The sequence below is a fragment of the Boleophthalmus pectinirostris genome, unplaced genomic scaffold (assembly GCF_026225935.1).
Source record: "Boleophthalmus pectinirostris isolate CB_2022bp ecotype Guang Dong unplaced genomic scaffold, ASM2622593v1 HiC_scaffold_1, whole genome shotgun sequence".
NCBI classification, from domain to species: Eukaryota; Metazoa; Chordata; class Actinopteri; order Gobiiformes; family Gobiidae; genus Boleophthalmus; species Boleophthalmus pectinirostris.
In genome coordinates, this window is record NW_026570970.1 from 18,165,456 (window position 1) to 18,188,024 (window position 22,569).

General features: G+C 36.9%; 4 protein-coding genes across 4 annotated transcripts; 3 read left to right on the forward strand and 1 right to left on the reverse strand.

Moving 5' to 3' along the window:
- Positions 1 to 1,652: 1,652 nt before the first annotated feature.
- Positions 1,653 to 4,732, forward strand: LOC110173215 (B- and T-lymphocyte attenuator-like). The gene is made up of 6 exons (XM_055150835.1): positions 1,653 to 1,770; positions 1,854 to 2,177; positions 2,459 to 2,497; positions 2,565 to 2,717; positions 2,799 to 2,830; positions 2,905 to 4,732. Exons 1-6 carry the CDS (start codon positions 1,695 to 1,697, stop codon positions 3,181 to 3,183), a joined length of 903 nt encoding a protein of 300 aa, XP_055006810.1. The 5' UTR covers positions 1,653 to 1,694; the 3' UTR covers positions 3,184 to 4,732.
- An 889-nt stretch (positions 4,733 to 5,621) lies between these two features.
- Positions 5,622 to 8,412, forward strand: LOC110173218 (B- and T-lymphocyte attenuator-like). The gene is made up of 5 exons (XM_020939211.2): positions 5,622 to 5,738; positions 5,819 to 6,139; positions 6,352 to 6,390; positions 6,454 to 6,606; positions 6,689 to 8,412. The coding sequence occupies exons 1-5, from the start codon at positions 5,663 to 5,665 to the stop codon at positions 6,697 to 6,699; spliced, it is 600 nt and encodes a 199-aa protein (XP_020794870.2). The 5' UTR covers positions 5,622 to 5,662; the 3' UTR covers positions 6,700 to 8,412.
- Positions 8,413 to 11,117: 2,705 nt separating this feature from the next.
- Positions 11,118 to 17,314, reverse strand: zgc:113337 (uncharacterized protein LOC503741 homolog). Its single transcript, XM_055152657.1, has 6 exons — positions 17,272 to 17,314; positions 16,857 to 17,177; positions 15,600 to 15,929; positions 13,035 to 13,319; positions 11,950 to 12,051; positions 11,118 to 11,679 (listed from the first exon to the last, which is right to left on the reverse strand). The coding sequence occupies exons 1-6, from the start codon at positions 17,288 to 17,290 to the stop codon at positions 11,639 to 11,641; spliced, it is 1,098 nt and encodes a 365-aa protein (XP_055008632.1). The 5' UTR covers positions 17,291 to 17,314; the 3' UTR covers positions 11,118 to 11,638.
- An 876-nt stretch (positions 17,315 to 18,190) lies between these two features.
- si:ch73-390b10.2 (Golgi pH regulator) lies at positions 18,191 to 22,461 on the forward strand. Its single transcript, XM_055152061.1, has 14 exons — positions 18,191 to 18,426; positions 18,628 to 18,687; positions 18,767 to 18,870; positions 18,961 to 19,067; positions 19,135 to 19,236; positions 19,297 to 19,417; positions 19,501 to 19,581; positions 19,643 to 19,752; positions 19,843 to 19,931; positions 21,393 to 21,485; positions 21,573 to 21,668; positions 21,765 to 21,854; positions 21,952 to 22,017; positions 22,090 to 22,461. Exons 1-14 carry the CDS (start codon positions 18,385 to 18,387, stop codon positions 22,294 to 22,296), a joined length of 1,368 nt encoding a protein of 455 aa, XP_055008036.1. The 5' UTR covers positions 18,191 to 18,384; the 3' UTR covers positions 22,297 to 22,461.
- The last annotated feature ends 108 nt before the right edge of the window (positions 22,462 to 22,569 follow it).

Genomic DNA, 22,569 nt, shown 5'->3' on the forward strand with positions numbered 1-22,569 from the left:
TGTGATGTCATGTAGTGGTAGTTTTCAACAGCTTTTTATTACCTCTTGTTCAGAAGAGATAGGTAATTCCATGGCTGATATCATCCATGTGATTTTAGTAAAGGTGTGTGGAGTTTGAAAGCACTTCCTGTATCATGACATCACAAGGAGTAAACTCAATAAAACACAGCTTATCTCTTTGGAGTTGTCTGAAATGTTGTCTGAAATGTATATTCCAGTACTACGGCCCTTGTTTATGGAACAACCTGCCGGAGGACCTCAGGGCTGCAGTGAATGTTCATGTTTTTAATAGAGGCTCAAGACCCACCTTTTAAGCTTACATGCATTTATTATACATATTTTACTATATTTATTTATTTTAGGCACTATTAACTTCAATTCCTTTATCTTTTTTAGGATTTCCACTGTTTCCTCTGCAGGAACCCTCTGCATCAGAAGTGGTGGTGGGCTGTAGCTGACGGAGTCTGTCCTGTGGGCTCCTGGTGGAGGGTTGGTGCTTGGGCCTCATCTCTAACCTGGGCCCTGTGGCGGTTCCCAGTGGCCCAGATGGCTCTCTGCTCCTGGTGTAGACGGCTCCTCTGATGATGCTTTTTCAACTGGTTCGCTTGTTTTCAGCTTTGCATTTTATTTGTAGTTTTATGTATTTTAGCATGTCAGTATGTGTGTGAGTGTGTGTGCATGTGCATGTGCATGTGCGTGTGTGTGTGTAAGTGTATGTGTGAGTATGTGTGTGTGTGTGTGTGTGTGAGACTGTTTGGGTTGTTTGGTTGTGTGCGGTCGGGCAGCTGTGGTGGCTGGGTGGATGGAAGGACATGTGGTATTGTTTTTAATCACTGTAAAGCACTTTGTGTTACATTTTTTGTATGAAAAGCGCTTTATAAATGAAGTTTGATTGATTGTTATATCTGTTCAGCTGCAATAGAATAAATGCAAAATAAATGAACATAATGCCACACTGTAGAACATTCCAGTCAAAGCTATAATCTCTCCATGGAGATAAGAAGGTGGAACAGAACATTTTGAGCTTTGGAGATGTAGAAAAACTAATAATAAAGAATTACTCAGACATGTGTGAATGAAACAAAACACAGCTGCAGGTATGTTTTTGAGAAGCTAACAACATTATAACATTATAATGGCAAAAGCTCACCAGTCAAATGTGTGTAGGATCTTTAACCAACGTACAGTTAAATATTTTTGTATATGTGTACGACACTAGAGGGCAGTATTGGCATTGTGTTGTACATAGACTATGCACAGTAGACGCAACACAAATGTACACACAAAATCACTTCTACTGAGACACTAAGGGGCAGTACTGGAGAAGTGGATACAGACAGTTATTGATTTATGCAACAGTTTGGTCCTTTAATTTACTTTTTTATCCTTAATCCCCTCATTATAAATTAATATATTCATATTAAGAAGAAGACTATGAAAAATATGTATATGTATTATGTATTAATTATCATTGGATTGTATTTAATTATATTTTCATTTTTAGATGCCATGTCTTCTCGGTAAATGTTTTTAAATGCATGTTTGTTTGTTTGTTTGATTTATTTATGTAATGTTATGGGATTGGGTCTGACACACTGACTGTATACATGGGGGGAGGACAGGAAGTGGTGAGTTTGTGCAGCAGGTAGGTGGGCGCCATTTACTGTCATCTTCTTTTTACCTTTTCTAATCTGATGGAGGTCAAGATCACCGAACATATGCTGGTCTCTTTATTTTGTTTTATTATAATTTCTTGTGGAGGCAGCCAAGGTAAGACCATGGAGCTACTCATCTCAAGCAAATATAAATTCAATATTGTAATATTAATATATAATATTTTTGTACTGCATTAGGTTCTCTGGGCTGTGATGTTGAGGTGCAGGTGCGAAGAGGACAAGTGTATGCTGTTTCTCCTCATGAATATGTGGAGATCAAATGTCCCGTCCAGCACTGTGGAAAACCTGTGCATGTTGTCTGGTGCAAATTTCTGGACATAAACTTCTGCAAGCAGCTCAATAATTCAGACCACATTCAGATAAAGGAAGGCATGCTGTCAAATGATAGGATGGAGTCTGTTCTAATATTCAAAAAGATCTTTGCAGAGGACAGTGGAGAGTACTCATGTAGAGAAATGAAATATCAAATAGTGGGGCATATGATAAATGTCAATGTTTCAGGTACATTTGATTTTTTAAAATTATTTTCTAATGCTTTTAAAAATGTATTTTGGTTGATTTTCAAACAGCAGTATGTGTACATCTGGTGGTACACGGGCTAGCATGGGCAAAAGCAATTCATTCAAGTTCTGGTTTACAGTGTTCTATTATCCCTCATCTAATCCTGGTTTAGACTTATTTTTTCTTCCTGATTTAATATTATTCAAAAATGGTTAATGTTAAAAATTCCAATACTCTATTTCATTCAGTACCTAACGCTAACTATGTATTTTAATTCACAGAGATGAACCAAGGAGGGCAAAACCATGATAAAAAATCAGGTATGGAAAATTGAATAATTTTAATTTTAACACATTCTAAGATTTATATTGCTTTGTCTTCTTTTAGATCACCCCCAAAACTGTGAGAATGATCAAAGCGTCTCTAATGAAGATGAGATGAAGATGACCGCACTGGTGTATTTTATCATTTTTCTTAGTATAGTTCTTGTCTTATTTGCAATTACAGCCATAGTCCTGCTGAAAATGTATGGCTGCAAATGTAAGATCATTTAATGTGGATTTTATAGAGATTAACAAAGTATTGTAAAGGATCTTAACTTCTGTCTTGTTCCATTTCTAGCGATGCCACGACACCAACCACAAACAAAAGAGGTATGTTGTAATATTCAGTCATTTAAATGTACTTGAATTTATTTGTTCAAATTTCACAATCTTTCTTGATGTAGGAACAGCCATCACACATGTTACCAGGTCTGCCCAGAAGAAGTTCTCCTATTTTGCACCAGTCCTCATGCATCGTGAAGATAGAAGCGCCTTCAAATCACCCAGAGAGGGCCATCGGGGGCCAACTTTTAACAGGTCCAAGTGAAGCTCCAAGCCCAGAATCTGTTGTGTACTCGAAAATCGACCGCACAAAGTCGAGGAAAAGTTTTCAGCATCACGCCTCAGTTCAAAGTAGCGGTCAAATGAACGTAATTAGTGTTGTCAGTTCTGAAATATTATAGATATATAGTATTTATTTAAAGCTCAAAATTTTAAGTATAAAGTATAACCTGTCTAACTAACATGCGAAAAGGAATTGGATCATTTAAAGTGGTTTTAAAAAATTACTACCACTGAACTTTTTACAACCATTCTTTTCAATTTTTTCAGCTAAGATATAAAACTGTACATACTTTTTGCTACAACTCAATCTTCTTGTCTTTTGTACAGAAATGTTTTTTTATTCACAATGATGACTCACAAGGGAATAGCAGGGAATAAGCTGTCAAGGTTTATAGCCGATACAGGCAATATGTACTCAACTACTACTGACTTTCTTTTCCAGACTGACATCTTTTCAGCTACATATTAAATTGCAAATACTTTATGATATGATTTGACCATCTCGTTTGTTGTCCTATCTAATTAATATAGGAAAAGCCATTGGATAGTGTCAACATTTAAGTGGTTTTAAAAAAAAACACAACAACAACAAAAGAGATAGATAAGATGTCAAACTGTGCATACTTTTTGTTAAGATTCAACCTTCTTGCCTTTTGTCCTTAACTAATCTGGAAATAGTTGAATATTGTCAAGGTGTACAGCCAAAATGTTGTAAATATGTATTCATCTACTACTGACTTTTGTTCTCCGACTGACCTCTTTTCAGCTAAAATAATATTAAATTGTACATACTACGTCTTGATCTTGTTTATTATCCTAAAAAAACTTGTACCTTTTTTTTTTTTTTTTTTTTTTTTTTTTTTTTTGCAAATGTTCTCGAATGTTCCTGTCTTCTGTGTTCTGTATTTTTGACAAATTTGTGTCATATATTGTACATTTGCACTGGCCCTAGAGGAAATGCTCACAGACCACAGGTGAATAACTTTGAGCAAACAGGAAACAAAAAAGAGTCATACTTCAACCTAAACTGGGGGCAATAGGTCTTCTGTGGTTTCACTTTACAGTTAGTAACTGGTCTCTCCAAACGAGCTGTGAGACGCTGCAGAACATCCAGAACGCTGCAGCTCGGGTCCTTACTCGAACTAGGAAGTACAAGCACATAAGTCCTGTGCTCAGGTCTCTGCACTGGCTTCCTGTGCCTCAGAGAATAGACTTTAAAACAGCTCTGCTTGTGTACAAGTCTCTCCATGGCCGAGCACCAAAGTACATCTGTGACATGTTAGTGTCATATGAACCATCTCGCACTCTGAGGAGCTCAGGGACCGGCCTCCTGCTGGTGCCCAGAGTCAGGACTAAACAAGGGGAGTCAGCGTTTCAGGTTCATGCAGCTAAAACCTGGAACAGTCTTCCTGAACATGTGAGACAGACTCTTCTGTGACGCTGTTTAAATCCAGACTCAAAACATTTCTGTTTAACTGTGCATATAACTGAAAGGTTTTCATTCCGCACTCTTCTCTCCAATTTATGTCTCTCTTTTTTTAATTTTAATCTTCATGATTATTTATGTTTTGATTTGTTTTTATTATGATGTTAATGTATTTCTTATTCTGTAAAGCACTTTGAATTACTTTGTGTACGAATTGTGCTATACAAATAAACTTGCCTTGCCTTGCCTAGTAGAGGTAATAATATGACAGTGTAAAAGTAGACATGAGAAATTTCTGTATACTTTTAACTCGTCTATTTTGCTGTTGATGGTGACTACATGTCCTACTGAACTGAGCTCATACTTCTGCCAGGTGAAATATTTATATATAGGTTTTTTTTGGTGTTGTTGTTTTTGTTTTTTGTTTTTCTTCAACCGTTGTAGCACAGTTTTGAAACGTAGCTGTTTGAAAGGTAGCTGGTAACTTGAACACAACCACTTGATGGCATCACAAGGTGGGATAGAGGATTTTGAGCTTTGGAGATGTAGACAAACTAATAATAAAGGGTTACTCAAACATGTGTGAATGGAACAAAACGCAACTCCAGGTATGTTTTTGAGACATTCAACGTGGGTAAAACAGTCAAATTTCTGTAATATAGGATATTTAACCAACGTAAAGTTATATATTTTTGTATATGTGGATGACACTAGAGGGCAGTATTGGCATTGTGCTGTACCATAGACTGCTCAGTAGAACAAATATATTATAATAACAAAATCACTTCGATGAAAATGCAACTATTCTATTGAGACACTAGGGGGCAGTGGATACAGAAAGTTATTGATTTATGCAAGACTTTGGTCCTTATGACCTTATCCCCTCATTATGAATGGGCATATTTATACTTTATAAGAAGAAGACTATGAAAAAATTATATATATTATGTATTAATTATCATAAGATTGTATTTAATTATATTTTCACTTCTTTATGCCATGTCTTCTCTGTAAAATGTTTTGCTTGTTTGTTTGATCTATTTATGTGGTGCTATGGGATTGGGTCTGACACACTGACTGTATACATGGGGGGAGGACTAGGAAGTGGTGAGTTTGAGCAGGGAGGTGGGGGCGCCATTAACTGTCATCTTTTTCTTAACTCTTCTAATCTGATGGAGGTCAAGATCACCGAACATATGCTGGTCTCTTTATTTAGTTTCATTATAATTTCTTGTGGAGGCAGCCGAGGTAAGACCATGGGACTACTAAACTACTAATACTATCAAAGTTTAAATTAGATATTGTTATATATTTTTGTATTGCATTAGGTTCTCTGGGCTGTGATGTTGAGGTGCAGGTGCGAAGAGGACAAGTGTATGCTGTTTCTCCTCATGAATATGTGGAGATCAAATGTCCCGTCCAGCACTGTGGAAAACCTGTGCATGTTGTCTGGTGCAAAGTTCTGGACACAGAATGCAGCAATTTCAATACTTCAAATCACATTCAGATAAAGGAAGGCATGCTGTCGGATGATAAGATGGAGTCTGTTCTAATATTCAAAAAGATCACTGTAGAGGACAGTGGAGAGTACTCATGTAGAGAATCGAAATATCAAATAGTGGGGCATATGATAAATGTCAATGTTTCAGGTACATTTGATTTTTTTATTATTCATTTTTAAACTATTATTTTGCTAAGCAATTGAAATCCTGGTTAAGAATGTTCAAGATTATACTTCTTCTAATCTGTGTTTAGACTGATTTTTTCTCCCTGGTTTAATGTTATCTACAAAAATGGTTAATATGACAAATGCAAATATTTAATTTAGAGTTGAATCCTAACTATGTATTTTAATCCACAGAGATGAACCAAGGAGGGCAGAACCATGACAAAAATCCAGGTCTGAAAAATGTAATAATTTAACTGCACCTCCTGAGATTTATATTGTTTTGTCTTCTTTTAGATCGCCCCAGAAACTGTGAGAACGATCAAAGCATCCTTAATGGATATGAGATGAAGATAACCGCACTGGTGTTTGTTATCATTTTTCTTAGTATAGTTTTGCTCTTATTCACAATTACAGCCATAGTCCTGCTGAGAATGTATGCTTGCAAATGTAAGACCATTTCCTGTGGATTTTATAGTGATTAACAAAGTATTTGCAAAGGATTTTAACTTCTGTCTTGTTTCATTTTTAGCAATAGCATAAGAAGTCCTCCTGTTTGGCACCAGTCCTCATGCATTGTGGATGATATTTAAATTTTAGTAATAAAAGCGCCTTCAAATCACCCAGAGAGGGCCATCGGGGACCAACTTTTAACAGGTCCAAGTGAAGCTCAAAGCCCAGAATCTGCTGTGTACTCAAAAACCAACCGCTAAAGTCAAGGAAAACTTTTCAGCATCACGCATCAGTTCAAAGTAGCGGTCAAATTTACGTAATTAGTGTTGTCAGTTCTGAAATATTATATACAGTATTGATTTAAAGCTCAAAATTTAAAGTATAAAGTATAACCTGTCTAACTAAGTAATTGGATAATTTAAAGTGGTTTAAAAAATAACTTTATTACCACTGAACTTTTTACAACCACTCTTTTCCATTTTTTCAGCTAAGATAAAACTGTACATACTTTGTGTTAAGATTCAACTTCCTTTTGTCCTTAATTTTTAATCAAACCTAGATAACCAAACTGGGAATACCAGCTGGATACTGTGAACGTGTATAGCCAAAGTGTTGTAAATATGTACTGATACTACTGACTTTCTTTTCCCAACTGGCCTCTTTTCAGCTAAAATAATAATAAATTGCACATACTTTTTGCTTTGATTTGACCATCTTGATCTTGTTTATTATCCTAAAAAAAACTTGCAAATTTTTTTGTAATTGTTCACGAATGTTCCTGTGTTCTGTGTTCTGTACTTCTGAAAGATTCTTTTGTCATATATTGTACATTTGCACTGGCCCTAGAGGAAATGCTCACAGACCACAGTTGAATTACTTTAAGCATGCAGGAAACAAAACAGAGTCTTACTTAAACCTAAACTGTGGGGCAATAGGTCTTCTGTGGTTTCACTTTACAGATAGTAGAGGTAATAATATGACAATGTAAAAGAAGACATGAGTAGTTTCTGTATATTTTTAACTTGTCTATTTTGCTGTCGATGGTGGCTACATGTCCTACTGAACTTGTCAGTTTTGAAGCATTGTCAAGTTTGATGACTTGGTCTGAATATTTAACAGAAAAGGATTTCACACCTGTCAAAGTGAAAGCAATGTCTCAGCAGTGAGTAGACCATATTAAAATGGAAACTACCTACAGATATACAGACAACCACACTGTGAGTTGTGTGTAAAGGTCTTGTTTGATTTTGAACACATTACATATTATAATACAAAATAGTGTTGGTGTATTTGCTATTCCAACATCTTTCAGTTTTCTTCAGCATAAATATATTTGATCAAACACTGCAAAATCTGCTTTGCAGTTGTTAAGGCAGACATGTCAAACTCAGACCTGGGGAACAAATTTGGCCTGCGATATAATTATATTTGTCCCCCAAGATATCAGATATGTATTAGAGCTGCCCACCGGCTACAGATAGGCTATAGAGATATTATTTATTTAAAATGTAGTTATTATTTTCTATTATGCTTGTTCTGGATTCAATGTTTAAGCAAAACTTATTAAACACTTATTTTAATTAGAAAAGGTTTAACATTACATATCTCGAAAAAAGAGAAAACATGCAGATGTTGTTAAAATTTTTCAATAAATATTTAGTTTGGCCCACGACTTGGTCCCAGGTTTTAATTTTGGCCCTCTGTGAATTTGACTTTGACACCCAAATTTACAGAGGGCCTTAATAAGGTGTACATTTATATTTTACATAATACTATACAGAAGACAGGTTTTGGACAAAAAAAGCCAACACACTTTTCCAGTCTAAAATTCATGTTACTCTAAGAAGTAAAACCCACATCTGTTTGTGAGCATTTTTGAACTGTGATATACAGTATATTAAATCTTTTTATGTTTTACGGCATTTTTATTCCATTTGAACAATCGTGGATTTGGTGCATAGCTTACATTACTCTGTGTACATTTCTGTGGCTTAATTGTTGCTATTAACCACCAAAAGACTAACAAGGTTCACCGCGTTGGGAATTTAGGAGATAGTTTGTGTTATAAGCTGGCATTGCTTAAAATACAATAATTTTCTGTACCAGGTTTATATTTTTTTTATGTAAATGTTTTGAGTCATATTTCTTGCTACTGCTGTGTAACTAAACAAATTTGCAGTGTAAACATTTGTTCTATGGAAGTCATCATGGTCGTCATTCTAAGTGTAACCAAATATGTTGTAGTTATGTTCAAGTTAAATATATTGAACTGTCCAGAAAAATAATCATCTTTAGCTCAACTTACACTTAATATGAACTGTGCAGGTATATTTATGTGTGCACTTGTGTGTGTGTGTGAGAGAGTGAACACCATTTTTAGATCCACTATCCCAAGGGCTCAGTATGAAAAATATTTAAAAAAAAAAGAGCCATCTGGAAGCCAGGTTTGACCAACCACACAGGAATGTTAAGTATTTGAAAACTTGAGCAGAACTCCCATGAGACCAATAAGAGGCACTAGGGTAATGTAACGTGTTTTTATGTTTTTATTACTCACTATTAAACAACCATTTATCTATTACCAGTATTGTAGTGTATCTAAATCCTGCTAAATGTACAGTTGTCAATGATATAACATTTCATAGAGGGACCACCTGACAGTGAAGAAAAAGAAAGGCACATTGAATGCAGTAGTAGTAATACCATATGATTTTCAGTTTGGATCAACATATTACAACACTGAAAGCCAAAACACCCAAAACACCTTGACTTCATGAACAAAAAAGTTTTCTATGCAAATCTCACTTTTGACTTTTTAGACAGTTCATGTGGGTTCAATCAAAAAGTGGAACATTGCATAAATAAGTGGGACAAGGGGTCAAAATTAAACTAACAAACTGAAAACTCTGCTCTAATAGAAAGTGAGAGTCACAAATACTTACATTATTACATACATTATTTTTGAGCAAGTCCGGAGTCTTGGAGAATTGAACCCACAACCTGTTTACTTCTTTTACAAGGTCTGATTTGATTAAATATTATGGTACTTCATTTAGTGGCTTTTTAACCCATTTAAATTTCATATGCCTTGTTAACAACTTACATAAGACTACCACATATACAGCAGTCTCTTACTCTACATTACTCTGACACTGTGTTTGACATGTCTTTATACGCATATGAACTTATCACAACCTGCAGCATGTAGGTCATTATACAAGACGTTTCACCGCAGTACAGCATTGTGGTCACTCCTGTTCTGTTCATATTACTTACTAATTAACAACAATTAAAAATGTTGCTAAAATTGAGAAAAAAAGTCGATCTTTTGGGTAATTGCATTTTGTTGAGTAGATTTTTATACCTGCAATTGGATTTGTAGCATCTGAATTATGAAACTAACCTAAAATGGAACTAAAATTGCTTAAAAAGTAACTAATATTTACTTTACTAATACGTATGTTTTACTTAAATATAAATATGGCAGCAGCACACTTACTTGTAACTGAGTACATATATATTTACAGTGATGGGAAGAAAACTTTGAAAATCTATTTTGTAACAGAATACTGAACACCTGCATTAAAATGTATTATGTAAGGTATTTGATCCATGGGTCAGTCAGAACACTGCCTATTCGGAATACTTAGAATACTTTTACACCGGGTTGCATTTAAATTATAATGTAAATACGCAAAATAGTGTTAAAACGACTTTATATTTATTGTATTGTTCTCAATATGTATTCTTGACACATGATCAATTTCCTTCCTTGTACTATTTATTTATGTGACTTTACTGTGACTTTTACTTCAACAATATTTGTCAGTACTCTTTCCACCACTGCTAACAACCCTCTGTCAAAGCCTATAACCCAGGTTGACCATATTATTGTAAACTAGAACATCTCAGGCATCTGTCCCTTGACCACAGTTGAACTTTTCAGTCACACAGTTAACAGCCCAAAGACTGGACACGCATTCCTGTCTGAGACACATGTAGGTTTTCCTCCAAACTACATTTTCTTAAACACAGAAAGAGACAAGGGATTCCATGTGACTATGATCAGAATAGACAACAAGAAGATTGACTCATTTGAGCTTTGGGCCATGTTAAAATGTTGTTACCTCCTCCAAAATATACCTGGAGTTTTGTTTTGTTTCATTCACACATCTGAGTAACCCTTTATTATCAGTCTTTCTACATCTCCAAAGCTCAAATTGCTCTGTTCCACCTTCTGATGTCATGTATTGGCTTCTTTTACCTTTTTTCAGAAGAAATTGGCAATTCCATCGTTAATATCATCCAAATGATTTTAGTGAAGGTGTGTGGAGTTTGAAAACACTTCCTGTATTGCCACATGACATCACAAGATGGAACAGAGTGAACTCAACAAAACACAACTCCAGGTATGTTTTTGATGAGGAAACAACATTATAACATAGATCAGAAACAGGGAAATGTGGGTTCTTTAAAAATTACTATGCACTATTTAAAAAATTCTGGTTATCTCCGTGGAGTTGTCTGAAATTTATCTCTGTCCAGCTGTAACTGAATAAATGCAAAATAGGTAAGCATAATGCCATACTGCAGAACATTCCAGTCAAAGCAATAATTTTCCCATGGAGATAAGAAGGTGGAAAAGTTACATAGGGCACCTTTAAATTACATCACTGCTACGCTTTGGCTAATACAATACATTTTTACCAAACCAATGTTGCAATATAAACACAGTGATACACCACATAGATATAATAGACTTAGAGTTGCTTAGACTTGTATAAAAAGTTCACAAATTGGCCAGTAAACGTGGAATGAATATGGAATGTCATAAGGCCAGTTATAATACTGTACATCTCCATGTGTCCAGGAGATTATGTAACACTGAGAATCACAGTAGGATGTGGAGAAGGCACTCACATAATGATAAGATTGTGTCAGAGTTCATGTAGCTGTTGCTTGGACGTTGCATGTATTCTCCTGCCATCAGTGAAACCCGTAGCAGTCGGCTGAGGAGACCAGGGACAACTCACAAGGCTGGCTCAGTGAAGCGCTGTCGTCTTTTATCATCTGCAAAATTAATCAGCTAAAAAGACATGCAGGCAAAATGGAAGATGCAATATAAAAATATGTGTCATTCTAACATGTCTTTTACTCAAAATTATGTCTGACTTCTGTGTTTTAGCTGTAAATTCACCCCATAAATGCTAGAATGTGAGCTTCATTTGACTGGAGCTGAAGTCTATGGGTGACGTCACACTCCTTCGTCCAGTTCTTTATACAGTCTATGGTATTGGCTAAAGCTAATGTAAAATATATTGCTCTCAAATCAAAACCTACCTTCTTTTTGTAAGAAGCATTTCCAAAGACAGACACAGAGAGACAGGACCAAGAGGGCAGCGACTGTGGTGACAGAGATGAGGATGGTCAGAGCCGTGCCAACTGAAAGAGAGATGCAAAAAAACATATGTATGTGCAGTATAAGTACTGAACACCATAAGGGGCATTTTATTGTTTAAACAGCACAGCATAGAAGAGTAGAGCAAAATGTCTCATCTCTTACAATTTGTTATACCACGGTCAGTGAGAATTCCAATAGCTAACTGTACTGCATAACGCTCAAGTATCCGGCAACAGTTAAATCACATTCTGTATCACTGCTCTGCAGCCACAGCCACAACATTACCATAGCAAAGCATAAACAAATGCTTAACTGTGACTAGAACATTTTTTATTTATGAAGCAGGGACAGAGCACAATATGCATTAACCTTAACAGGAGAGGTGCATTGTGCCAGGTTGTAGCACTTGAGCTAATTTCCACCTGTAGTCCCTTGTGCATGTTTTTTTTTTTTGTGTGTGTGATGGGGAAAACCGTAGTGCTCGGAGGAAACCCAGACACAGGGAGAACATTCAAACTCCACACAGAAAGGCCCAGGATCAAATCTGGAACCTTCTTTCCCAGAAAATGTCAGGCAACCTGGTGATCAAATCCAGAACCTTCTTACTGTGAAGCATGAGTGCTAGCCACTCAGCCACTGTGCTGTACATGTAGGGACTAGCTTCAATCACAAACACAGAAATAAATGAACCTAAGACATTTACAGACAAAGAACAGGCAGGTCTCATGCAATAATAAAAAATACTTTTACTTTTCAGTCCTGTGGAGTAGAAAGTAGGCTATAGACACCTGCTATCAGATGTAGTAAAATAAAAGTAGAAAGTTTTTAAAGTGTCACTTTAAAATCTACTTAAGTAAACTACAGATACCTAAAATTTATACTTAAGTACAGTACTTTACTACTTTTACTTTATGTTCCACCATTGTTCATCGCTATATTGTTTCCTGAGACCCTTTTTGCACTTTAATGAGCTTATTCCTCCCTCTAGCAACAAAAAAACATTTTCAGATTATTCACTGCTTACTTTTAGTGTTCATGGATACAGCAATAGGCGACTCGAGGCCCTTGTGGTGCACCAGGCATTTGACGGACACATCTTTGAGCAGGCCTGACTGGACGGTTAGGGTGCTGATGACCAGGGTGCTCCCGTCCTCTTGAGGTGTCTGAGTGGTCTTTGGGGGTCCCATGGTGCGGTTGTCCCTCTCCACGTTCCACACGATCTCCGCCGGGGGTCGCGACACAGAAGTGCAGTTGGCTTCTATCACGCCTGGAGAGGTTGTTTTGTAGGTAACGTGAGGTTTTGGGAGAACTGCAAGCAATACAGGGATTGAAAAGATAAATGATGATCTGTTGATTATAAAATGTTATCAAATGTACTACCAAAAACATCAGACACTGGGCCAGAACTAATACATCTGGTAAGGAACATGGTATAGCGTCAAGGAGGTGGGTTTTTTGTGCATTAAAACTATTTTTTACTATTTTCTATAGTTGTTAAGTTTATAACTGAAATGATTATAATAGTTGTTTGTGTTATGACAGTGAAAACTTATTTTTTATCAATCAATCAATAAAACTTTACAACTGTTAAACTGAGTCAAAATGCTTTCCAAAAGTGCATTAAAAGAAATCTTGAAATTTGATCTCACTTAGACCCTTCATATTTTCAACCACTGTTATTCATACTTGTCTGATATTGCAAAATGATAATATCTCACACATAACAAAATAGAAGACAGGGATGGGAGGGGATGGGAGGGATGAGAAATTCATTTGAGAAAGCTTCTGTGCTTTTGTATCACATTAAGTGTTAAGATCTCGGGATGTTACCTGGAACTGAAGCCTTTGGACTCACTAAGCTATGTGAATTCCTGCACGGTTATAATCCATAAGTAAACCTCTGCCTGTTTTCAATTGTCTGTGCTGAAGATGGAATGTAATACACTGGAAGCAAGAACATTTGTGTTGGCACCATCAAACCAAGCCACAGAAATTTGGCTTGCAAGAGTTTAGGTTATGAAAATCACCCAGAATTTTGGGTGGGGACAAATCACAATCAAGATAAGCATTGATTTTAATCTGGGTACCAAATGAATTTCTTTACCAATATGAAAAAATCACACACGGCTGAAGGTCTGATGTCATGACAACTACAAAGTCCATTATTCAATTTCCTCATTAGAGCAATGATGGTCAGAGCACCATGGTGATCAGAGTGCCACTCAGAATACCACTTTGACAACCAGGTATTATCCTGTCCTTTTGTTGTAATGTGCCTTAGCATGGTGAGTGATTAGCACTGCAGAATCGAACACATATTCCCTTATCACAAACTGGAGACCACCTGATCTTATTCCTTCAGTTTACTCCATATAATTAGCACCATCAGAGTTGAGGAGATCTGCACACTTTTCTAAGAGCTGGAACCAATAGACCACCAATAAATACTACTTTTTGTGCGGTACTTCACATATCATCCGATGGAAGCACAGTCTTAAATATTAAGAAAAGCATTTTGTAGCACACAGACGTCACTAATGCAAATTGTATGTCATCACCAGAAACCCCCCTCATTGTACAGCCCCATTCAAAACAATAGCAGGCTTGTTGGGGAGACTTCCAAAGCGAGAAAGGGAGACAGTGGGAGAAAGCACAGAAGGCTTCAGTGTACGGCCTGAACACTGCTACAGTCACACATCAAGACCTCAGCCCCTGCCTCCATAGTGCCCTTTCAAGCGATCTATTCTTTACTCCACAAACATACTGCTTTGTCTCTGTGTGTGAATGAATCAGAAATGTTGTGGTATCAGGAGCACATCAGCAGAAGAAGTCAGGAAGAGGAGATCAACATTCCAGTGTAAATCCCAGGAGGGGCACCTGTCTCTCCACACACTCCCAAACTGCTGTTCCCGATCTTTGACCTGTGCTGACAGCTCACTCTAAGATAGATGGCAACTTATAATACACAGCATATTTTTCAGGAAGATAAAGAAGGAATAAACTTATCTTGTAAAATCTCTTAACCATAACGTTACACAGTAGTTACTAATAGGTCTTGAGAGAATTGCAACACATATAACATTTTATACATAATGCATAATATATATTCTTCTCTACTAGGGTACAAAATACTCTTGAAAGTATAAAAACACTCAATAGCAATGTTTTTCTTTGTCTTGGAAACTCAAATCATACAAGGCAAGGGTCCAGGGTAGACAAAAGCCTGTGTATGTATGACTAAAATGATGGCAATGTGTTATATTTTGCCTGTTGAAAGTGACTTTACATCCAATAATTAATAAGTGAATAGTTGTGTGCATGTCTTTGCTGTGTTAACCTTGTAACTGTTCATTGTCTATGTGGTATAGCCCATTTTAGCTCAATAGTTCAGACAGTCTGCCACCACCTAAGATGATTATGCTGGAAATTCTTCTGGAGACTTTTTGAAAACTGCTTGGCAAGATAATTATTTTATGGAGGTCTCCAATAAATTGTTTTTATTTGAATCTGAACCTGTTATACTGATGAATAGGTGAAATAATTTCCTCCTTTATGTCATGTGCTTAGGTGAAAATATGGTGATTATTACCATATGTGGAGAGGCAGACAGTGGAGGTCTTTGGTCCGTCGCGGTGCGTGTGGAACAGGCAGGTGTAGCAGCCCTCGTCCTGGATCAACACAGGCTGTATGGTGAGCTGGCTGTCAGACAGAGATGAACTGAGCCAGGTCCTGCCCTCGTACGCAGGCTCGATCATGGGGTCACTCTGTTTCGCATATGAAGCCATAGGACTAAGCTGCCCATCCGGCGAGCTGTGCTTCCACTCCACCTGCTCCACTTTTTCAGGCAGGCCATAGGAGCACGAGAGAACTGTCTTTTTGCCACTTACTGCTGTCTTGTTGCGGTCAGCCGTGACTTGAGCTGTCAGAGCCCCCATCCAGAGAAAAACAAATGCACAACAAAAATGTAAAAGACATAAAGTGAGTAATAGAGCTGTAACTATAGGACCACCTCACACAGAACAGTAAGTGGAATCTGCATCATCTGCTTCTGGTTTGAGTTATAAACCCATTTGTCTGCCTTTTATTAACAGAGCTGAGATGAACCCACTATAATCCCAGGCTGTTTTGAGAAGCTGGATCAAGGCAGTGTATGCATAACTCATCTAAAGCCCCCTAGTAGGCCTGTATAGAGGTATAATATCAAGATTTATGGTCCCAGCAATGCGTTGGAAAATTTACTCAAGCCACCTGCACATTGCTAAAGCTGTATAAGAAAAAAGTTACAAAGGCAAATGTGTGTGCCCATATACTGTCAGCATCCTAAATTTATAGTTTAAGCTCAGCCCCTGGGTTTCACCTCAAATTAATGAAATGCTACTAAGTCTGGCATCTGTCTCCACTAAAAATGGCACTTCAGAGGGTCTTTTCTCTTATGGATGGCCTTAAAGCATCCAGGTTGTTTTCTATAAACATCTGTTATGGCTTTCAACCTCTTTAGGGTATTCTGTGAAATAATTTATTTATATCACTTCCTTCCTCACACTACAGATTCTGATTTTTTTTTACATAATATAATAATAAAATCAAATTCCAAAAACTGTTCAAGACTTCATGCAGCTATGGCTTGCTAATGTTTGACTCCCATTCAGATGTTATAGAAACATCTTGATTTCAAAATAGATTGATTGCTTCTGTATCCTTTCCTACCTTCGACCACTCCTAGGCAAATGAGGGATTACACCAACAGAAACATATAATTTGCCCCATTACCTGTTAACATCCTTTTCTAGATTTTTTTTTGCATAATAACTTGATCAAAACCAGTTAAAAGCAGGAATCCACTCACATGTAACAGTGATGCATGTGGTCCCTTGTTGTGAGCCAGAAGGAAGCATGTCAAAGATGCAGGTGTAGCAGCCCTCGTCTCTGTAGCTGACCCTGGTTATGATGACGTTGGAAGTGTCTTTTGGGGCAGAGCCAAGCTCCACATGCTGCTGGCCACTCACACTGTCCTTGTTACCCGGCTGGTAGCTCAATAGTGTCTTATTCTCTACATCTATCCAGCGCACTTGCCTCACAGTTTCGCCCCTCTCCTTGGACACGCTGCAAGTCAAAGTGTAGGGCTTGTTCACTGGAGCCAGCATATACTGTGGAGCAGTGACTTTTCCTGAAATACACAATACCATAGAGATCACATGTTGACAGTTAACAAAAGACTATTACAATTTGACTAAAATTGTAAGATGAAATTGTAGATTTACCCTGCAGTCTTCCAGCCATCACCAGCAATAAGAAAACGGGCAGACAAATTGTAAAGTTGATCAGAACCCTCATCTTCATTATGGTCAATTACAAAATGGATAGGCCTACTGGCAAACATAACACATGCATTATTATAAACCCATCATTTCTGAAGTATCGAAAGCTTAACTCATATCAAAAAAAAATGTTAAACGAATTTTATTTAGTCGGTTTGTAGCTATATGAAGAAGCATCAGAACTTCACATAAAAAATACACATCAAACTTACCCTGCCCTGGTCCACAAGTCACTGAGATATTTATCCCTGCAACATTTTGTCCATCCCAATTTAATCCAGCAGCAGGTCATTCAAACATTCCAGTCCAACTAGAAACACATTTCCCCACTCGAATGTTTTCTCTTTTCTCCAGCAGCAACAACTGAGCAGTAGCAGCCGAACTCTCGCATACACGCAGGCGGTCAGAGTGCGCCTCTGGATCTTCTGTGCCATTGGTCAGGAGCTGCAGGCTGGAGAGTGCTTTGAATAACTTTATAGCCAATGTATAAATCACCCACAAGCTTAACACATTCCTATATTGTTTTTTCAATCATCATACTCAGGATACTTAACTTAAATAGGACTTATTTCTAAAAAAAAAAAAAAAAAAAAAAAGAAAAGAAAAAAGAAAACCCATGACCTGTTATTATTATCTTCATATTCTGATTACTGTCGACCTCTGCTGGAGTAAGATGGAAACTAGAAACCGACGTAATTTGTATTCATTATTTTATTTGATTGTCAAATAATTGTTTAGTTCCATAAAATAATAATAAAAATATACAAGATACATTCGCTACATTGACAGCAAATAAAATGTTACCAAAGTAAAAAATAAAAATAACAAAAATAGACGTCATCAGTAAACGACGGAACTTCAGACGCGTAATAATGACGTATCAAATCGCCTCTTATCTGTCAATTGAGCAAGTTTTTTCCATAAATATGTGAAATATCGTCTCAAAATGGCATTTCGTGATAAAACTTGCGTGTTCCGCCAATTTAAAATGTAGTTATAGAATCCGGTGGAATTTAACACAGTACAGCTAACACTGATCGACTGCAAACCAGAAACATGTCTTTCTTGGTGGACTCAGTCATCATGTTCACCTCGCAGGTAAACTTTATTTAATACTTTTTGTCCGAGTATAACTCTATTTAACCCACTTAAAGAATGATGCCCTTAAATGCTACAGTACAATGAACAACACATATTACATTACGCTGGTGTTATATTACCACTCTCACTGACTTGTTCAGAGAAAAGTGTGTATTATTGGAAACTGGAGAAGTGGCCATTGACTTATCACATTATTAGGTGCTGTTCTTTGGATTTGGTTGGCTGTTCTTCATGCGGCAATTGTTCAAAGACTATGAGGTATTCCGTCTTACTTTCAACCTTGATGTCGAGTTAATTTAGGTCATTTGAATCGAATAATGTATTTTTGCATTTATAGGTGCGACAGTATGTGGTCCAGGTGGTCTTCTCTGTAACTTTTGCTTTTTCATGTACCATGTTTGAGCTCATCATCTTTGAGATCCTGGGGGCCTTAAGCAGTAGGTCAGTACATACGGCTCATATTTTGTTGCCAGGAATTTAAATGAGACACTTCTCATTTAACACACTCATTTCTGTTTTTTGTCACCACAGTTCCCGGTATTTTCATTGGAAGCTCAACCTTTATGTGATACTGCTTGTGCTGATTTTTGTTGTGCCTTTCTATATTGGTTACTTTGTTGTGAGCAACATACGACTGTGTAAGTACAGTGTAATAACCTTTCAATTAGATTGCCATTATCTTGATAGCTTTGTATGCGTCCACAGTGCACAGACAGCGGCTACTATTTGCCTGTATGGTCTGGTTCACCTTTATGTATTTCTTCTGGAAATTGGGGGACCCTTTTCCAATTCTCAGTCCAAAGCATGGTAAGATCTTGAGATTAACATTTTTCTTTAATTGTTTGATTTATTGTTAAATATTTTCAGGAATCCTGTCCATTGAGCAGCTTATTAGTCGTGTTGGAGTAATAGGAGTCACACTCATGGCCTTACTGTCTGGCTTTGGTGCTGTGAACTGTCCCTACACATACATGTCGTATTTTCTCAGGTAGAACATGTTCCAGTTCATTGCTATTATATGTATGACAGAAAAAATATATTTACCTTGTATCCAAAACTATTCTTTTGCAGGAATGTAACAGAAAGTGACATACTTGCTCTGGAGAGGCGGTTGCTGCAAACAATGGACATGATTGTCAGCAAAAAGAAAAGGTAGGTAACAGCTGTATTTGCATTTGTTAGTTTTTTTGTTAATATCTCAATATTTCTTAAGAATTGCTATGACACGGAGGCAGATTTACCAGCGTGGGGAAGACCAAAACAAGCAGACTGGATTCTGGGGCATGATCAAGAGTGTGACCTCTACACAAACGGGGAGTGAAAGTATGCAACATTACTGTTACATTTTACATTTTGCCCGTTGCTTTGCTATTTTTCTAAATGAAAAAAATATGTATATATATTTTTCCCCAGACCTTTCTTTAATTCAGCAGGAAGTTGATGCTTTAGAGGAGCTAAGTCGGCAGCTTTTCCTTGAGACTGTAGACTTACAAGCCACCAAGGTAACCTAAAAACTGATGATGAACTGGAAATAAATGAGAATAGTGAAATGATACATAATTTGTAATCCTGCAATTTCACAGTAGTTTTTTTCTTCTTGACTGTTTCATATGGAAGCTATTATCTAGTAACAGTGTTGGGAAGGTTACTTTTAAAATGTAATCCCCTACAGATTACAGATTACACACCCCAAAATGTTTTTTTGTAACGTAATCCATTAAATTACTTAAAGTGAGTAACGTAATCTGATTACTTTGGATTACTTGATATTGTCATGTTTTTTTAAACGACATGAATGTAGCAACCACATCCTGAAAATTCTTGTTGTCTTCAAATTGTCTGAGCCCAAGTCTCCATGAATAAGCAACTGTTTGCTGTAGAGAAACAAAGACCACGATATCTTAATATAAGAGGTTTTGTCTGTTAAAAGACAGAAACAAGATAAGCTTTTCCTTCACCAGATTAAAAAATATTATTGATAGAGAAATTATTTTTTATATGAGATCACCTTAAATTATGTCAACCTACTGTTAGGTGTCATGTTGTTTAGACCTGGTTTAGTCCTGATTTTTAGACCTGTTTTACTCCTGATTTTAGACCTGGTTTAGACCAGGTCTAGACCAGGTCTAGATCAGGTCTTTAGTTCTGGTTTAGTCGTGGTTTAGTCCTAGTTTAAACCTGGTTCAGTCCTGCTTTAGTCCTGGTTTAGTCCTGGTTTAGTCCTGGTTTAGTCCTGGTTTAGTCCTGGGTTAGTCCTGGTTTTAGTCCTGGTGTTAGTTCTGGTTTAGAGGCGCACAGGAGGAAGCGCGGTTTATGCGAGAAAACACGGTCCACACGCGGCGCACGAGACGGCGGTGTCCGCGCTGTAACTACGGAAGGAGACGTGGTCCGCGGGTTCTCAGGTTGATGACGATGATGAAGGTGTTTGTGTGTTTGTGTATAGGACAGTAGTGCAGATATTATGAGTCTATGCAGGTTGTTTTCACCAGTGCCAGTAGCTCCTGTTTCACATTTAAGTTGTAGGCGATTTTATATTTGTTTTTGTTTGTTTATATATATATCTCACATCGGCGTTTGATGACGTTTACATCGCTCTTATTGTGCGCGTTCTGTTTGGGTTTCCGGCAATAAGTGGAATTACCGAAATAAAAAAATAAATAAATGGGATGTAGCACAAAATGTGAAAACAGGAAAATACCGCCTTGTAATCCACTTATTTCAGCAAAGTAACTGTAATCCAATTACCACTCATTGAAGCAGTAACTGTAACGGAATACAGTTACTCATAATTTGTACTCTGATTACGTAACGGCGGTACATGTAATCCGTTACAAACCATATATGAAAGTGTTGTTCTTAACTGGTGGGTTATGAGTAGTAATTAAGAAGTAAGAAGTAAAAGACATTGTGATTTCACTGTTTAATTGATCATGCTTAATTATTCTTTTTCTCTTTCCTTAAAGGAAAGAATTGAGTACTCCAAAACATTCCAGGGGAAATATTTCAACTTTCTTGGGTACTTCTTCTCCATTTATTGCGTTTGGAAAATCTTTATGGTATGATCACTGTTGCTTTTCCAAATGTAACTTAATAGCATTCAATTCCACTCTGAGAGACTGTTCTTAATATTCACTATTTGGCAGGCAACAATAAACATTGTATTTGACCGAGTCGGAAAGACAGATCCAGTAACCAGAGGCATTGAAATCACAGTGAACTATCTGGGAATCCAGTTCGATGTATGTGCACTCTCAAACTCAAATACTGCAAATGACGAAGACAATATGACAAATGGAAAATTTCTTTAATAAATGTTTCTTTGTTTATGCTTTTAGGTAAAATTTTGGTCTCAACACATTTCTTTTATCTTGGTTGGCATCATAATTGTAACATCTATTCGAGGCTTACTCATCACTCTTACAAAGGTAAAAGCGCTTTTTTTCATTATTATGATAATGTACCTGAATGTGTGTCCAGAACATTTTGTTTACTGCATTATATATTATTATTTTGTCTTTGTAGTTCTTCTATGCTATATCCAGCAGCAAGTCTTCTAATGTAATAGTGCTTGTTTTGGCTCAGATAATGGTGAGTTATCTGTACATTTTAGTGAGAACAAACTCCAAACCAAAAAGTTCAACATTTGTTCTTTTCTTTCAGGGGATGTACTTTGTTTCTTCTGTTCTTCTAATGCGTATGAGTATGCCACTGGAATACCGTTCCATTGTGACAGAGGTGCTAGGAGAGCTGCAGTTCAACTTTTACCATCGCTGGTTTGATGTCATCTTCCTTGTCAGTGCTCTGTCCAGCATCCTCTTCCTGTATCTGGCCCATAAACAGGCACCAGAGAAACACATGGCTCTATGAGCCGGAACTGATCACATGATCAAAATCAGAACTCTGGAGCTTGAACATAGCCCCTTTTCCAGCTGAGAGATGGAAGATTACACTGGACTTTTTGGGGACGGGACACCTTAAAATTCTCTTGCAAATACTTGACGATTGTTGACAATTAAATTCTACTGACAAAAAGTTCCTTGTGTGTTTTATTATTTAGTTCCTTATTCCTAATACATGCCATTTAGGAATCTGCAATAAATGTTGAATTTTAACTTCTTTTTATCAGAACCAGCTTAGCTA

Bases quoted from the DNA above. Each gene is read 5' to 3' on its own strand.
- LOC110173215 (XM_055150835.1), top strand. From the start codon at position 1,695: ATGGAGGTCAAGATCACCGAACATATGCTGGTCTCTTTATTTTGTTTT. The intron at 2,178-2,458 runs GTACATTTGATT...TTTAATTCACAG, and splicing joins GATAAATGTCAATGTTTCAG to AGATGAACCAAGGAGGGCAA. The intron at 2,498-2,564 runs GTATGGAAAATT...GTCTTCTTTTAG, and splicing joins AAACCATGATAAAAAATCAG to ATCACCCCCAAAACTGTGAG.
- si:ch73-390b10.2 (XM_055152061.1), top strand. From the start codon at position 18,385: ATGTCTTTCTTGGTGGACTCAGTCATCATGTTCACCTCGCAG. The intron at 18,871-18,960 runs GTCAGTACATAC...TTGTCACCACAG, and splicing joins CTGGGGGCCTTAAGCAGTAG to TTCCCGGTATTTTCATTGGA. The intron at 19,582-19,642 runs GTAGGTAACAGC...ATATTTCTTAAG, and splicing joins ATTGTCAGCAAAAAGAAAAG to AATTGCTATGACACGGAGGC.
- zgc:113337 (XM_055152657.1), bottom strand. The intron at 15,930-16,856 runs GTGAGTGGATTC...GGGCTCTGACAG, and splicing joins CACATGCATCACTGTTACAT to CTCAAGTCACGGCTGACCGC. The intron at 13,320-15,599 runs GTAATAATCACC...TATTGCTTGCAG, and splicing joins TGTCTGCCTCTCCACATATG to TTCTCCCAAAACCTCACGTT.
- LOC110173218 (XM_020939211.2), top strand. From the start codon at position 5,663: ATGGAGGTCAAGATCACCGAACATATGCTGGTCTCTTTATTTAGTTTC. The intron at 6,140-6,351 runs GTACATTTGATT...TTTAATCCACAG, and splicing joins GATAAATGTCAATGTTTCAG to AGATGAACCAAGGAGGGCAG. The intron at 6,391-6,453 runs GTCTGAAAAATG...GTCTTCTTTTAG, and splicing joins GAACCATGACAAAAATCCAG to ATCGCCCCAGAAACTGTGAG.